We start from the raw sequence: 17450 nt of genomic DNA on the forward strand, positions 1-17450 counted from the left end.
GGGCCGCTGTCAGTGTCGGCCGGCGCCGAGCCGAGACTGGGCCCGACCGGGGCTGGCAGCCGGGCCCCCTCCTGTCGTGGCCGCGGTCGCCCGGGGCGGAGTCTGTCCCTGGCCCGGGGAGGTGAAGCAGGCCCCGCTGCCCAGCGCGTGGCCTTCTCCAGCGGGCCTCGCTTCAGCGCCCCGGTGGTGGGGTCAGAGGTGGGAAGGACGCGGCCTAGCGTGGTAGTGACCCCTCCCGGGAGCCTTGGGGTCCTTCGCAGGGCACCAGGTGGGTTCACGCTGCTGTGGGGGCCAACACCAGAGGTTTCCAGTCCCGAGGGTTGAAACCCTTCTGCTTGCTGCGGGCTCCTCTGCAGAGGACAACAGCTTGTAGGTTTCTGTGGTCAGAAAGCAAGTGAAAAGGAAGAGCTGAGGTACTTTTCCAGGGCTGCTTTGCATCCCTCTGGGGCTGTCTCCCGTCTAAAAAGGTAGAAAGCCACGCTGCTTCTGAGACCTGACAGCGCCTTGCACTTGACAGCTCGTCTGACTTCATCCCAACTGCACAGTTTGCCAAATAAAAGAAGTCACCTGCAGAAATCTTCTCTAGACCAGTGGTTTTCAACCTTTTCTCCTTTGTGGACCCCTAAAATATTTTGAATGGAAGTGCAGATCTCTTTGAATCCTAAATGCGGATATTCACATACTTTTGGTTGATCATAGTCCTCTTTCACAGACCCCTTAGACATAGTCTGTGGACCCCCAGGGGTCTGTTGACCACAGGTTGAAAACCACTGCTCTAGGCTGAGAGAGATACAGAGCACCAGCTTTCATGAACTTGCAAACGCTTTGTCACAGTAGCTGACAAAGTGAACTTAAGTTCATGAAAGCTTGTGCTCTGTATATCTTGGTCCCTTCCAGTGACTCTCAACCATGATGCCAGGCGATGCAGGACTGTCACAAGAGCCTTTAAAGGGTGACATGAGGTGTGAGAAGATAAGCTCAAGTTCAGAGCCCTCTCTGGCTCTTCCTCCATGCCTGGCCCCTCTGGAAGGGGAGTAAGCACTGCAATAAAACAGGGCGCTACTCAATTCTCAACAGTTGTGGAGGGGTGCCTTGAGTCTAAAAAGGTTGAGAACCGCTGGTCTATAAGGTGCATATCTACCCTGCCTGACTTCAGACTAACATGGCCAACTTCCTCTCTCGAAAGATAATCACTCCGCAAAAAATCCTCGCTCCTCTAATTTTCTGAAGACACTTTTATCATCAAAATGTGTTCTCCCGTTTTCAACATGACTACATTTATTTTTTTGAAAAATTCCAAGTGTGGCAGCTAAAACATGTTGGCAAGTTGACCAAGTTTTGGGGTTGAAAATGTTTTGCTGCTGCTGTTAGAAATTGCATCTAAGGCTGCTAGAAAGTTCAGTCTTTATTAAGGTTGTTAACTACAATGAACAAAAGGCAGTTCTTTTTCACACAGCGTGTAATTAAAGCGTGGAACTCACTGCTACTAGGTGTTATGGATGCTGACAGTTTAGCCAGGTTCAAAAATTGGGACTGGACAAATCCTTGGAGGAAAGAGGCATCAGTAGCTATTGTGCATGGGATTTAAAGATACAACCTCTGAAGGAGAACTCATCAGACTTTCATTGTTGGAGGCAGCAAGTGAGAGAGGAACAATGGAAAAAAATCCTGGTTATCCTCAGTCCACTTCTGCTTTCAGCATCCATTCCTTGCCACTGTGTGACAGTAAACTGGGCAAGATGGACGTTTGGTCTAACCCCGTAAATGTCAAGTCTTATGTTCTTAAGTTAACTTTGAGAGCTTGACTTAGGTTGTGTATAACAGAACTAGTAACTTCATTGTGTGTACTTCGGGGGAATTTCTAGTAACTTGCTTCTTAAATAAGTTACTTTGAGACTTCTCCCAAAAAAAGAACATTTCAGATATGTCTTTCCTTGTGGCATGTGGACATGTCCTTTTTTAAAGGAACTGAGAGGTTTGTTGAACTTACCCAGAGAACACTATGCTTCCAGGCAAGTGGCATTTCTGCCTATATATATGTATTTTTGTTATTAAACATAAGGTAAAATAGTATTCTGTGAATGGGATGATATAAGCCACAGGGAACTTCCCTGTCTACATATCTGTAAAAATGACATGCTACAATTTAAAATTTATATTTTAAATTATGTTCAAGTTAATGATTGTATCCAGATACAGCCTTGTGGGGTACTAGTCCTTTCAATGGTCATGCTAAATATGTTATGCCTGTGAGCGTTTGTTACAAAATTATTTCTTCTTTCTGGGAAAAACGCTGTGATGTTAGCTTTGACTCATCACCAACTTCGACTTATAGGTGTGATAGGTTACTAGTACTGGTATGGAAAGAACTCTTATAAAACTAGTGGAGAATGAGGTGAAATAGGTGTTTACCAGTGTGGGAGGCATGTGTGGGTGTGCGTGCTCCTTTTATTAAGAGAGAGGACAGCTTTTCCATGGTTCTGATACCAAGAAGAGTGACTATAAGAAACTGTAATTTCTAAATGTCTTTTTTTGCAGTGAAACTGTGTGACTACTTTGTTTATATTTCAAGGCAGGTGAAGAACTACACTTTTTTCCCCCCCAAAAATGCTAAACTTGGTTTTTTGAGCTTTTAATATTTGCAGAGGATCAGTTTAGACATGCCTGTTCTTGTCAATTTTTGTTTCTTCTGCTGCAGTGATAGCTTTTGAATAACAGAGACCTGAAAATGGCTGTATTTTAGCTGAGAATGACTATGTATAATGATGCTGAAACTATAGGATGATGTGATCACTTCAGAGTGTAAAAATGTTGTCTGACCATTACTGTCTTATCAGCACAGAAATGGATGCTGGTAAATATGATTTGTCACTGAAATTAAAAAGTTTTAATCCTTTTGCCTAGCTGCCTCTAAGTAATATTGCTTTTGCATTTTCTTTTTTTCAGTTAGTGTCCCAAAACGTAGTTGACTTCCATCATAATAGTTACTTTGTCAAGCTTTCCTGGGGAAATGGGTCCCATCATACAGTCTTTGTATATTAATGTTAAGTTAGTATAATGTTATAAGCCTGAGTAATCAAACACAGACTGGATGGATCTAGGTCTGCCTCCAGTGGCAGGACATGGTGCATTGCTAACCCCACTCTTGGCTCAGGCATCCACAGTGTTTAGGGCTGCTGCTGAAGCAAGTTCCCAAGGGAGTTCTGTATCCAGGAATTCAGTGGCAGGGTGTGTGACAGCAGCATAAAACCTCAGAGGTGCCAAAGTCACTTTGTCACTCAAAGTGACAAAGAGCAGTTAATACCACCACTGCTCCACCCCATCACTAAACTTTTGGCCCCTCCAGGAGCGCTGGTTTGGATCCAGCCTTCAGCCTGTGTTTGATACCTCTGCTGTAAACCATTTAAAATAATTTTCCATTTGTTTTCTGTGTCTTGTTCTATTTTCAATTACCTGGCTGGATAATACAATAAGGAATTAAATGGATAAAGAAAGAAAAAAACCTTGTCTATGAATGTCTGTCATAGGTGTGTAGAAATCATTACTGCTTTTTGAGTTTTCAGCAGGATGATAAGCCATGTCTCCATTTTGTGTAAGACCCAACATCGTTCAGCGTTGTGGTTGTGCCTTATTGCTGTTTAGAACCTTGTATTGGGTAAAGCCTGAAAGCTATTAGAGACTTCTGCTAAATTCTTCAGCTTTTTGTCATGGAGAGATGGAGAAGTCTGGATTGCTAAGAACCAGACCTTCTCCACAGCAAGATATTTAGATCAGTTTTTATTGGTTCTAAAATGTAAGTGATAACTGCATTAACTATCCATTTTTACTAACTGCTGATTCTTTGAGGAGAAAAAAGGCTTGCTGGTCAGCCATTCCAGCACCTGTTCAATCATGCTTTTATTGTTTTCTGAAGACTTCTTTCTTTCATTGCTGCAGGTGCTAGTGAAAGTGTGGGGAAACATATGCTTGAAGCATGCAACAATAATCTGGAAATGGCTGTTACCATGTTTCTGGATGGTGGAGGCATAGCAGAAGAGCCCAGCACCAGTTCGGCAGGGGTATCAGCTGTCCGGCCCCACACAGAGTATGTACCTGTTAAAACATATCCATGTGAATGAGTAATCTGACTTGAATAATATTTAACTTTGAAAGGTGCGAAAATTGGCATAGAAGGCATTTCACTATTGCCCCAGTCACTTAGCTTGCTGTCACTTTGCTGCTGAACAGTCTCTAATGTCTTTTGCTCCTCTGATGGTGCCATTCTTACCACTAGATAATTGTTTGATTAGAGTGGTCTTATTGGGAGTAGAAGATCGTTCAAAACTACTGAAGAATTGCATGTCAGTGTTGCAGCAGTAACAGGCTAGAGACGTGACGAGTGCAACAGTGGAATGTCTGGATGCTAAAACTAACACACAAGACTCAGTTGGGAGATGTGAAGTTTGTGCTTCTGTTATTTTACTTGGGCAGATCCCTGGATCCAACACACACAGGTGTGATTTAGCATGGGGGATTGGCAGGTACTATTGTGCTGTGCTGCCTATCCCTTGGACGGCAATCCCCTCCACTTCAGAGCCTGACATATGCTCTTATTCTTGCTGCAGTGTGAATAGGGATCAGTGGCAAGGATAACCACAGACAGCTGGCCACTCTGAGAGGTGGAGACTTAAAGGTCACAGCTGGGGCCCAGGTTGCAAAAAGTGGCCCATGCCAACAAACGATTGCCAACCCCTGTGCTAGATAATGTACAGAGGTCTACTAGAGATGGTCCCTACCCCAAAGAGATTATAACTTTTCAGGCTGTAAATTTTTTATGACATCTGTCTTGCATGTATGGTGTGTACAAGCCAAGCTATGTAAATTGTGTTTCCAGGTGGCACAGAAACTGGGTTTTGCCTTTGTGGTGTTGGTTGTGATGATGAATGACCTTTTACCACCAGGGCGCTGATGTGAATTTAGATTTATTTGGATTGGTGGCCAAGACATTGTTAGTTTTTTGGCCTTAGCAAAGCCCTTTCGCTACAGGGCTTCTTATCTCTCCGTAAAAAATACAGCAATAGTTTTTTTTCATGGGTCTGAAGAAGGGTTACTTCATACCAGAAAGCTTGTCTGTATCCCTCCCAATTAGACAATTGGCACAGTAAAATGTGTCACCAACAAAAATCCTTGTTTCTCACATTTTTCCTGGACCACCTCAGCTACAACATCACCCCCCAACCTTAGCACCACAATAGCTGCCAAAAAATCGGCATGCTTGTTAGCACAGGAAAGGGCAAGGACTGATTTGTTGAAAATTGCATTACCTTCTGGCATATAAGCTTAGTCACTGAAGGTTAGAGTCAAGTTATACTCAGATATCATAGAGAAGTTTGCAGTGCAGCTCTGTCAGTGCTATCTAATCCATGGATAAATAGAGCAATTTGACAGTGAAAATAAATCTTGCATCTTTGAGCGGAAAAAAACTATCTACCTTTTTCTGTCTAGATTTAAAATAATTCGGTGGTGAAGGCACGGCAATAAGTTCTTTCCCAAGAAAGAGGACTGAGTGGGAAAAGAAGGAACTTCAAAAGGAACCCAAGGACTATAACAGTGTATTTGAGATTAAAACAATTGGAGTAGTGCTAGCAGTTATAACTGATGCTAAATACCTTTCGGATTGGTATTGAAGAGAAGTTCATACTCATTGGTATTGGTAGTCACATTTCTAGATGGATTGTTTTGAATCAGTCTCTTATCTAGCAATGAGTTGAAACTTCTAAATGCTTTAGTTGAAATAAATTGGTTCCATTCAGGAGGTGGCTAGTCCATCCTCTGTACTTCCAACATAGTACATAAATGACTGATAAGTCAGCAAAAGAAACAAAGCATTGCTCAGTTGGGGTTCACTCAGATTTTCTTGGCCAATACTGATGGCAGATTATTAACCAGCCATATTGGCTGATACCAATCCAATAGCCAATTTACAGGGATGCAGCCTGGCGACTTGGAGAGCAGTGTCTGACCAGTACGTCTGTGGGGAGGGAAGGGGCTTGGGGGTGCAGATCAAGGCCCCCCGCAGTGAGGGCAGGAGTAGGTGCTGCCCAGCCAGGGCAGTGTGTGTGACCCCGAGAGTGGGATGGGCCCATGGGCAGCTAGTCCTGGGGGGTGGGGACAGGGGCTGGCTCCCCGCTGCTGTGTTCACTCCTGGGGGAGGCATGAGGGGCATGTGCTCCCCCAGATTTGTGTGTGAGGCAAGGGCGGGCTGCCCTCTGTGGGCTCAGGGCCAGGGGCTGCCCCAGCCTCTTCCCAGCAGGCGGGCTGAGCCAGGGCTGTGCTCAGGGCAGGCAGTGGTGGTGGCACTGGGAGGGGTGGCTGTAGCCCCCTCTCCCAGTGCTGCCACTGCCTGCCCTCCCCAAGTGCCGCCCCAGCCCAGCCCCCGCACTGGGAAGAGGCTGGCGCAGACCCTGTCCCCGAGTGTGCAGTCTGCCCTCATCCTGCGCACAAATCTGGGGGGGCACGTGCCTCCTGTGCCTCCCCCAGGGATACCTGCAGCAGCAGGGAACCGCCTCTTCTCTCCTCCCCCACCGCGCCCCCAGAAGAGCTGCTTGTGGGTCTGTCCTGCCCCCTGGAGTCACATTTACCGCCCTGGCTGAGAAGCACCTGCCTCTGCCCCACTTTCTCCCTCACCTGGGGACCTTGATCTGCTCCCACCATGCCCCTTCCTCCCCACAGAATTACTGGCCAGATGCTGCTCTCCAAGCTGCCAGACTGTGCTCCTGGCCACGTGCATGCTGCGGCTGTGCACATCAGTAAAATTACCGGCCAAAAAAAGCCAGTAACATTATCAGTAATATTATCGGCCAAAAAAAGCTGATGGCTGATAATGTTAGTTTTCCTGTTATCAGTGCCGATCTGATATGCAACCAATATATTGGTGTACCTCTACTGCTCAGTACTGTGTAGACTCTAGTCTGCACTTGTTTTTTTGTTTGTTTGGGGTTTTTTGCCTACCTTCATACATAGAACCCCAGTTTCCATTCAGGTTTCTCAGATTCACTTCTGTGAAGCCTTTGACACACTTGAAATGTACTCACTAAAAAATGTATTCTTGTACATTATCTTTACTTAATGCTTGGTATATATATTATTTAAATAAGAGGAAGACAAAGGAAAGCTTAGGTCTTTGCTTGACAGCAAAGGAAGGCAAAAACAGGTGATGTAGAGAACAGTGAAGTATTCAATGCATCTGGGCTTCATTCTTCACAAAAAGGTGAATAAAAATAAGCTGTGACCAGATATAAAATGCAATTAATTTTCATAAGGACGTGGACAGTAGGCTACAAAAGAAGAGTGGGTTACAGTTAGTGTAGATATATTTAAATTATCAGAGCCTGGTGAAATTCACCCTAAAGTACTTAGGGAACCAATAGCTTCAATTTCCTTTGAGAGCCTATAGAACTTAGGAAAGTCTCAGAGGACTGAAAAAGATAAATTTAGTACTAAAGTTTAATGTTAAAAAAGGGAAAGGGGGAGGGAGAGGGACCCAGGGAATTACTGACTACTCAGCCTAACTTAGATCTGTGGGCAGATTCTGGAGAAGATTAAGCAGTTTGTAAGCACCCAGAAGACAAGAAGTAATAAATTGGTAACATGCATTTGTCAAGAACAAATACCAAACCAATCTAATGTCCTCCGACAGGATAACCAGACTAGAGGATGAAGGAGAGGTCCTGTCTTGACTTTAGGTTTTTGAAACAGTACTGCACAACTGTTAAGCAAAAGAGGAACACATGGTCTATATTAAATCAGAATAAGGTAAATGCATAACTGGTGGAAAATCCTTATGGCTCACTCTCAAACGGGTGCTGCCAGTATCTCTTTTGAGTCCAGTACTCTTTAGTATGGTCATTAATACCTTGGGTGATGGAGTATACTTTTCAAAAATTTGCAAAAGACATCAAGCTGCAATGGGTTTACAGGCTGCCTGGAAGACAGGATCAGAATTCAAAATGATCTTGATAATGTGGAGAGAATCCAAAATTGACCAGATTAATGTCAATAAAAACAAGTGCAAAGTACTACCAATAGGAAGGATTAAACAAATGAATAAATGCAGAATAGAGAGCAACTGACTAGACAGCCATACTCCAGAAAAGGACCTGGATGTTATGTTAGATCTCAAGCTGAGTCAGCCATATGGTAATGTTGTGAAAGATAGATATATTTTGGAATGTTTTAACAGGAGTATCATATATAAGACACATGAGATGATTATTTTGATGAAAATCTTTCTAACTATTAAGGCAATGAAGCACTAGAATTGTCTGCCTGGCTATGCCTGTAATCTTTATTAAAAACAAGATATCTATCTGTTAGGGACTCTCTTGTTATGTCTGATCCTATTATGGTGTAGGGGGTTGGACTAAGTGATCTCCTGAAATCGCATACTGTAGTATCTGAATCTGATTTAATTCTCTAAGAGCCTTAGGACAGGAACTGGTATTTTTGTTTTATGCTGTAGTTGCTTAACATACTAAAGTGTTGTTTCTTTCTGGTAGGGATGAAGTACGAGCACCGATTCCACAAAAACAAGAAATTTTGGTAGAACCTGAGCCTTTGTTTGGGGGTAAGTTTTGTTGTTGTTTGTTTGTTTGGTTTTTTATGTTCTTTTTTTTTCCTTGTTTTTAAAGTCCTCTCCAAATTGGGTGGGTGACAAGGACACTGTATTATAACTCACTGAAACAGAAGTCCATCTGTGCCTTTTGCTACTAGGAGTGCAGCTTTTTAAAGGAATCATGGATAATAAATTGAGTACAACTGGGAGTGCCTCTTGTTTGACACGAAACAATACCCAATTAGCTATGCTAAATTTACCGTTCCTGTAAACTCAAGTATGGTGGTTTGAGAGTATTTTTGCAGTGTAAGGCTAGGTGAGACTATTTCCAGACTAGAGATGTTGGTAGACAATAGTGGGAGTCTGGAAAGTATCATGCTGACAAGGAAAGAAAGAGATAGATTGAAGACAACCAGAGAATTGAGGGGAGATGAAAGAATCATACATGAGGCTTGATGAGTATGAAGCATGATGACAAAGGTGTTGATGAGATAAATATGAAAGAAAAATATGTCTAAGCATTTAATTTCTATTTGGTACTCAGTTTCTTGAATCATCTCAGCTGTTTATCTATAATAGAAATGTTATCAGAGGCTTAGGCCTTTTCTATACTGCCAAGTTCTGCTGGCATAACTATTTTGGCTGTGGGGTGTGAAAAGATCTTGCCTTGTACATGACATCTCTGCCAGCAGAATCCCTGTTGCAGTGCAGCTCTGGCAGGAAAAGAAAGCTTTGGCTGTTAAGGCAGCTTTTGTGACTTTGGGGGGGCCCAGCTAGTAGTGCTGATGCCATAGTATAGACCACAATTGCCAAACTTGGCTGTGCGCTGCATCTATTCCACAGAGATGTGTATTCTGGCCTGCAGAGCTCCTGGAGGGGCCAGGAATTGACAGGTGGGGCCAGCAGAGGTAGGGCCCACCACTGAGAGCTGTAGAGTCACACTGGGGATAGGTGTCAGTGGTGACAGGTGAGCCGTGGCAACAGTAACTCCCACACCTCCCTGACATCGCCCCGCCAACTGATCCAGCCACTGAGGAACCCCATTATCTGAATCAAGCATGGGGGGGGGAGTGGGGTGCTGGGTGAGCGTGACACCCCTAGTGTAGACTAAACAAAATGTTTCCAAGTAGGAGGTTCTGTGCATAATACAGCTAGAAGCTAATGCAGTGGGTTTTGCAGTGTAAACCCTAATGACTCACTTGACACAATGCAAGGGAATGATTGTATGTACATATATTTTAAGGTGGTAATGGTCATTTTTCCACTTGTTATATGTAACTACTAGTAGTTCCAATCTCATTTAGTCCTTTAGAAAGACTGGAAGTTTGAAATGTATCACACAGGACTTTTTTCTTTAAAATTTGTTTTTATCTTATTCTTGCTTTCGAAAGGTCTTTTCCTTCAACTGAAGGGCTAGAGAGAAGATTGCTTTTCCTGCTAGTTAAAACTTTGTTCTTATAAGAAAGAGCTTGTTTACATTATGGTGTTAGCCAGGAGCAGCAGTAATTGTTCAGAGTAGTGGTGCACTGATAGGGATTTTGGGGGCCGATACCGATAGCCAATTTTTAAGGAGGCGTATTGGCCGATACTGATCCGATTTCTGATACAGCATGGAGAGCTGTGTGTAGCTGGGAAGTTTGTTGTGGTGGAAGGGGCTTGTGGGGGGAGGGGGTGGTGGAGATCAAGGCTCCTGCGAGCTGGGGCAGGGTAAGGCATGGGGCAGAGCCATGGCTCATCAGGGGGGTGGCTGCTGCTGCTACTGCATGCACCCTAGGAGGGCATGGGGAGGGGGGTGTCCCATGGATCTGTGTAGGGCAGGCCAGGGCCAAGGCTGTGCCAGGCTCTTCCCAGGGGGGGGCTGGGCCAGGGCTGCGTTCAGGGTGGGCAGCAGCAGGGCATGGGGGGCTGCAGCCACCCCAAAATTCACCAAAGTTCCCCCAACCCTACCTCTTAGTGCTGCCACCACCCACCCTGAATGCAGCCCTGGCCCAACCCCTGCCAGGAAAAGCCTGGTGCAGCCCTGGCCACAGCTGCTGCCTGCCCCACCCTGCACAGATCTGGGGGGCACACGCACCCCCCCAACCCCGTGCCCTCCAGATGTGCGCGCAGCAGTGGGAGCTGCCCCATGCCCCCCAGACGAGCCACTGCTCCGTCCCATGCCCTGCCCCGCCCTGCCCCACCTTGGCAGCGCCTGCCCAAGCCCCACCCCCACTCCCTTCCTTACCGCAGGGGCCTTGATCTGCTCCCACATGCCACTTCCCTCTCCCGTCCCCTTCGACCACAACAGACTTACTAGCTACACTCAGCTCTCCACACTGCCAGGCTGCGCGCCTCGCTGCCTATGTGCTGCACTGCAGCTTTGTGCATGGGACATTTATCAGCCACATCAGGCTGATTTCCAATATAACCAATTTTCTTGATATTGGTGCTGATCCAATATCAGACTGATGTATTGGTGCACCTCTAGTTCACAATCCTATTGTTCTAGGCACTGTACAGGTGTATAACAAAAAACAGTCCCTGCTCCAGAGAACTTGTAATTTAGGTGTAAACAGATTTAGGTTTGAATTTGCATGGGGTATCTCCTGACAATGAGATTGTGTTATTTTCTGTTTCAGGCAGATAAGTCAATCTGTAGGTAATTTATTTACATTTCTAGTGAAATCTGATCATGTAGAACAGTGTTCTCAGATTAACATGCCTGATATGAGACACTTACCTGAAACTGAAGTAGGAGTAACCTAATCTTCAAAAAAGTGTTAATTCTTGTAACAGTCCCTAATCTGAGAGGGGCTTGTGTGCACTCAGTAATTAAGATCCAAAATCTGTATTGGAACACTCGGGTCTGAAAAATGTGACTAATGTACAGAGCAGATCACTTGGTGGGGACAGAACACATGTGCTTTTCTCCATAGATGTTAGACAAGGGAGATGTCCATTAGAGCATCCAGTCAGTCTCCTTGCAAATAGGTTTTTAAAAGCAAGCTTTAATTTGGTATAATTCATATTGTGCTCTCCTCCCATTTACTTTGTTTTGCTCTTTGCACATCTCCTGCAGCAATTGGACTTCCCTTGAAAATATTGTCTTCGAGTTGTTTTGTTTCTGTCTTAACTGTTAGGAGAGAGATGCAAGAAAATTCAGAATTAATCTCTGTAGGTTGTTTTTTGTCATGGCCAACCAGAAATACTTGGAAACAACTGCTCTAGATGGGTACCACATAACTTCAGCCCAGTTCCTTACCCAAACATGGCAGAGGACTGTGTGAGAGAATGGCCCAGATAGAGAATTGGAATGGTGCCTCTCCTCCTTCTTTCTTATGTCCAGAGGCAGCTGCAAAGAGCTCATTCAGGGCTCTTCCTTGGAGATACAGTGATGCCTGGCTCCAAATGGAGGAACCTTGCTATTGTCCACCCAGTCCAACAGCCAGGAAGAGGCTCTGGGTAAGGAACCGTGCGGAACTGAACTGGGGAATACCCTGGGGCTAATTATCTCCTTTAGCAAATTTTCATCCACGGTTTTTTTTTTTTCCTTCTATTGATTATGCAGTACACACAGGCTTTTCTAAAGCGCATCTTACCCGCCTTGAGTATCCTGAACACATTTGTTAAAGAGTGTGGTGAGACTCTTTATTAAGTACTGCAGTGGTCAAATAGGCAGAATAGCACCCAGCTTGGATAAATAGATTGGAAAGTTTTTCCAAACTTTCAGTAGCACCTTGTATTTCTTTTGAGGAAAAATACTAATGAGGGAATGGGCTAAAGTCAAATGTAGTGGGAAATTTGAAGAAATCTGGAAATTACAGCAAAAGCTGTGTTATCTAACACTACCAACCGGAAAGTTCCACTAACTGGCATCTGTCAGTCTTCCGAGGGATGCGGCAAAAGTGAAACCGGAAGTCCCGCTTCCAGTTTCGCCACCGCAAGCTGAGTCCCACTTGCTGTGATTCTTCCTTGTGTTCCACGGTCTGGGGCAAAACAGCCTGCGTGGGGCCCCCCTCCCTGTCCCCTGGCACACTGACACAGATGCATGGTGCACCGGACACGGCATATTTGATTAACCATCGTCCTCCATTTCAGGGGGATGCTGGATAACAGAGCTTTTGCTGTATACTTGTACCTGTTTATTTTGTTATCCCATCCTTCACCAGTTATATTACTTCTCACACACGTGCCTTGGACTTTCAGCACTTTGTACTACATATCTGTGGTATGCCATTGTTCTTAAGTTTAACTCTAAAATAACATCTGAAATACTTTTTTTTTTTCTCTTAAGCTCCTAAAAGACGCAGACCTGCCCGTTCAATATTTGATGGCTTTCGGGATTTTCAAACAGAAACCAGTAAGTGTCTGTGGATGTGTAAGGTAGGGTTTCTAACTTCTCTTGTGAAATAAAACCTCATCATCTATTAGCTGTGTTTGTTGGTTTTGGTCATCAGATAGAGCTCAATATTAAAATTATTGCACCACATAACAAACTTATTCTAAAACTACTTTACTAATCTTTAATTGAAGTGTTGCCATTACAACTTACTGATAACGTCCGATTCCTCATGGACATTTGTATTGCAATTAGGGCTTGTTTTATGGTAATTTTAGATAAAGTTATGAGGTGGTTAAGTCATGGAAATACAAAGCTTGGCATATATTATATCAGGAATAAAGGTTGTAGCCATGTTGGTCTATAAAGCATACATTATAGACGTTCTCCCAAGTACTTGCTAATCTTATCATAAAATAAAATTGTGTGTTCTGATAGTACCAGACAGATATGAGAAGAGTATATGCTAGTCCAGAAAGACCTTAGTAATCTAACCGAATTTAACCATTTCTCCTCCTTCCTTTCCCTTCCTCCCAGTGGTGAGGTGTGGAAAAGGGAAAAGCGTGCTGGAGAAATTGAGCTCTCTCTTATGGGGAGAAATGGGGTGTGGGGGGGGGGGCATGGGTGTCTTTTGTGGGCCATGTCACTGCTCTGGCATTCTTAATTTCTGGGTTGGTCCTGAGTTTGTATTAGCATCAAACAACCTTTTTATTAATGCAGTTAACCAATTGCTATTACCTCCTCTCACCTACATGCAAATCTCTAAATGACTGTAGCTGGATGTTGGTTCTGATCCAGTGCCTGGAGCTGGTACAGCGGGTACCATCCAGCCATGCAGAGTAGGGCAGGAGGCAGCCCAACCTGAACCTAGCCCTATTGGGGCGGGGCTTCAACCATCCCCAAGGGGATGCCAGGAGGGTGAAGGGGACATGGCTTGATCCTGGGAGGAGGGCTCAGCCCCAACCTGACCTCATGGGGGAGGGAGAGATGTGACCTGGCTCCAACCTGGCCCCATGTGGGAAAAGGGGACTTGACCAGGCCTGTGGGGGAAAGGGAGTGTGGTCATGTCCTGCTGGGGGTTGGGGGGGAGAGGCACCTTTGGGGAGGGGGCATAGCCTGGCCCTAACTCAGCCCTATGGGCAGAAGGTCATGTGGCCTGGCTCTGACTGGGTGTACAGGGCTTGGACTTGAGAATTTGGCAGGCGTGAGGGTGACCATATTAATGGCTGTTGCTCCCCCTCTGTGCGAGATTTCTCAACCTGTGGGGGACCCCATAGGCTAGATGCAGTGGCTCCACAGGCTGCAGTTGAGCCACGAGCCAAAGGTTGAACATAAAATATTCTTTGTTGCTTATTTAGGATAAGCAGTTGGTGTAATTACTGTGTTTTTATATGATGGCAAATGGTCAGAGAACATAGTCTGTATGATCATGAATGGGAGAAGTGATGGCCACAAGACGTTCTCAAGGGGCGCATCTACACATTGCCCTACAACAACGTTATTACTGCCCCATGCTTTAGTACTTCCTTTTGGAAGTACTAAAGCACAGCACGGTAATTGCCCGGACTGCAGTGTATGCATGGTGTATGGTTATTTTTAGCAGCTACTTTGCCATAGCAGTGCACTATAACAGGGAGTACTCTGCTACAGCAAAGTAGCTGTTGGTCATGTCGACCTGTGGACACTATGTCGCCATAGCAATGTGCTACAGTGACATAGCATCATGTGTAGATGCGCCCAAGAGGTGGCACACACTACAGAAGACTTGAGAACCCCTGACTTGTCAGAGATTATTGTATTTGAGTCCATCAGTGAAAGGATTCAATCTTAAATGTGAACCTAAAAGAATATTTTGTTAATATACATAAATATCTGATTCTTTCCGAATTGCCTTTTGGTGTCAAGATAGATAAAGGAACAGAGAAAATCAAAATACAAATATTTTGGGGGTAGGCCAAGATTAAAAAAAAAAACAACAAATGGCCAAGGGGGAGCCTAAAGTTAGATTCCTAAATCAGTATCTAACCTGACTCAAAAGATGTAGGCGTTACCAATTCCATTGATGTTAATGTTTCACTAGTCAAAATATTTAAAGGCAGTTGCAGAAAATAGGGACAGGTGCTCACATTCCTTATAATGGACTTTGAATCCTACATTTGGGCTCCCATTCTTAAACTCTAAGCACCACACTAAGTTGGTACTTTAGGAGGTAAAGGCAACATAATGTACTGTTGTGAATATTTCATCTCACTCAACTCCCTTTTTTTCTGGGGGCGGCACAGTTCGACAGGAGCAGGAGCTGCGGAATGGAGGGGCAATAGATAAGAAACTCACTACCCTTGCAGACCTCTTCAGGCCTCCTATTGACCTGATGCACAAAGGCAGCTTTGAAACAGTAAGTGTCCAGCATTTTCAGCATTTGTGTTAGTTGGGCATAACCTGAAAGTCTTACATTAGCATGTGTATTCATACTGATTTGTGGTATCATTGTGGTCAGTTGCAAGAAAATATTGTATTAAATACCAGTGCCTGGGTTACTGGATGAAGAAATACATGCTAATGAATTGGAGGACTAACCTCTAGCTACAAGAGAGTGGACCACTAACTTCCGTTTCTTAAGTTGATGGCTATCCTAGCCAATTTTTACCTCTTTTTTTTTTTTTTTTTTTTTTTTTTTTAAAGGGTGGTGGTCTAACAGATGTAGTGAAAAATTTCACTGCATGGACAATGCTGACCAGAATGGAAAGAAGTTAGTTTGCATTCAGTACAGATGCTGTGGCTTGAAGGTCGTCTGTGACTGCATAGTATTGCTCTTCTTTGCCTGGTGTTAGTGAAAAAATATTCTACAGATCAGTTATTTCGATTTCTAAAAAAAAAAAAAAAATTGATTTTGGTGTCTACAGGTTCTAGGGTTACTCCCTATTATAAACAAAAGGCTGTGGGGTGCGCAATTATTTGGGCCAGATGGCCACTTAGGGAGTTCTGGTGAGCTGTCACGGGCCAGGTCTTCACCCTCCCTCCCCCTGCAACAGCTCACCAAAACTCTGTAAGTGGCTCTGCCTTGCTCTTGGTCAGCCAGATAGGATGGGGCTACAAGCGGGGAGCTGCATCCAGGAGCAGGACGGCCAGGCAGGGCTGGGGCTGGGATCGGGATTGCAGGGTGGTGACAGTGCAGGGCTGAGGCCCAGGGCAGAGCCACGATCTGCTCGCCACATGCCCCTATGATGGGTGCCAGTTCCGCAGGCAGGGACAAGTGGGGAGCAGTAGATAGCAGCTGTACCCTGAGCCCCAGCCCTATGTTGTTACTGCTAGGATTGCACTGATAAAGATTTTCTTGGCCAATACTGATAGCCAATTATTAACCAGCCGTATCGGCCAATACCAATCCCATAACCAATTTACAGGAATGCATCTGGGCAGTGTGGAGAGCAGCACCCTGCAGGTAAGGCTGTGGAGGGGAAGGGGTGTGTGGGTGTGTGTTTTGGGGGGTTGGGCAGGCTGGGGTGGCATCACCGCCTAGCCAGTGCGGTGAATGGGACCCGGGGCAGGAAGTGGGACAGAGCCCCAGGCATCTTATCCAGGAAATCAGCATCCCAGCCTTTAAAAATGGCAGTGGGGACATTTGAACTAAAGCTTGTTAGATGAGCTTTAGTTCAAGTGCTGCTGCTGCCATTTTTAAGTGCAAGGATGCTTTTAACTAGAGCAGGGTGAGGACGGATGTGGGCTCAGGCCTCTCTGCTCTGCTGCCTTTGCCCCAGGGCCCCTACATCAGCTGTGCATCTCCTGCCTGCCTGGCAGCAGGAGGCACAACTTGCTGCCGCCACTGCTGCTGGGCAGGCAGGGAACGTGCAGCCGGCACGGAGCCCCTGGGGTGAATGCAGCAGAGTGGAGAGCCTCAAACCCATAGTGGGCAGCCCGCATTGGCCCTGCGCACAAATCTGGGGGAGCACATACCCCTTCCGTATTCCTACCCTGGGTGGTGCATGCAGTGGTGGGGAGCCACCCTTTCCTCCCCACCCTACCCTGCACCCCCTGGACAAAACCGCCCGCAGCTCCGTCCTGGCTTCCTGGCCCCACCCCGGGTCCCATTCACTGCCGTGGCTGGCCAGTGCCCCCAGCCCCTGCCTCTGCCCCAGCCCTACTCCCTTCCTCACCATAGGGGTCGGGGGCTGAATCTGCCTTCCCCTCCGTAGACTTACCTGCAGGGCACTGCTCGCCACACTGCCTGGCTGCATTCCAAGCCATGTGCATGCATACGGCTGCGCACATGCACACGGCATCCAGGAGCCCTGGCCAGAAGACATGTTCTATTTATTGGTGACATCATTGGCTACACAGGCCAGAAAAAGCCAATAGCCAATAACATTAATTTTCCTTTTATTGATGCCAGTCCAATATGGCACTGATATATCGGCACACCTCTAGTCACCACCCAGTGATTCCGGGTTGCCCCTGTGCCTGGACCAGGTGGGGCTGAGGGACCTACTGTGTGTGGCGGGCCAGTAGGGGGCGCTCCTGCGTTGAGCCGCCCACCTCCCT

General features: G+C 45.7%; 1 protein-coding gene across 1 annotated transcript in view; it reads left to right on the forward strand.

Annotated features, from left to right (window-relative positions):
- The first annotated feature begins 3941 nt into the window (after positions 1-3941).
- Positions 3942-17450, forward strand: part of UBXN7 (UBX domain protein 7) — a 38108-nt gene continuing 24599 nt past the window's right edge. Inside the window, exons 1-4 of the mRNA XM_025216983.1 lie at positions 3942-4084; positions 8538-8605; positions 12867-12932; positions 15182-15306. Of these exons, the coding sequence (XP_025072768.1) occupies positions 3963-4084; positions 8538-8605; positions 12867-12932; positions 15182-15306 (381 nt within the window). The 5' untranslated portion in view covers positions 3942-3962. The remainder of the gene's footprint in view (positions 4085-8537; positions 8606-12866; positions 12933-15181; positions 15307-17450) is intronic.

Source organism: Alligator sinensis, unplaced genomic scaffold (genome assembly GCF_000455745.1).
Source record: "Alligator sinensis unplaced genomic scaffold, ASM45574v1 scaffold863_2, whole genome shotgun sequence".
Lineage (NCBI taxonomy): Eukaryota > Metazoa > Chordata > Crocodylia > Alligatoridae > Alligator > Alligator sinensis.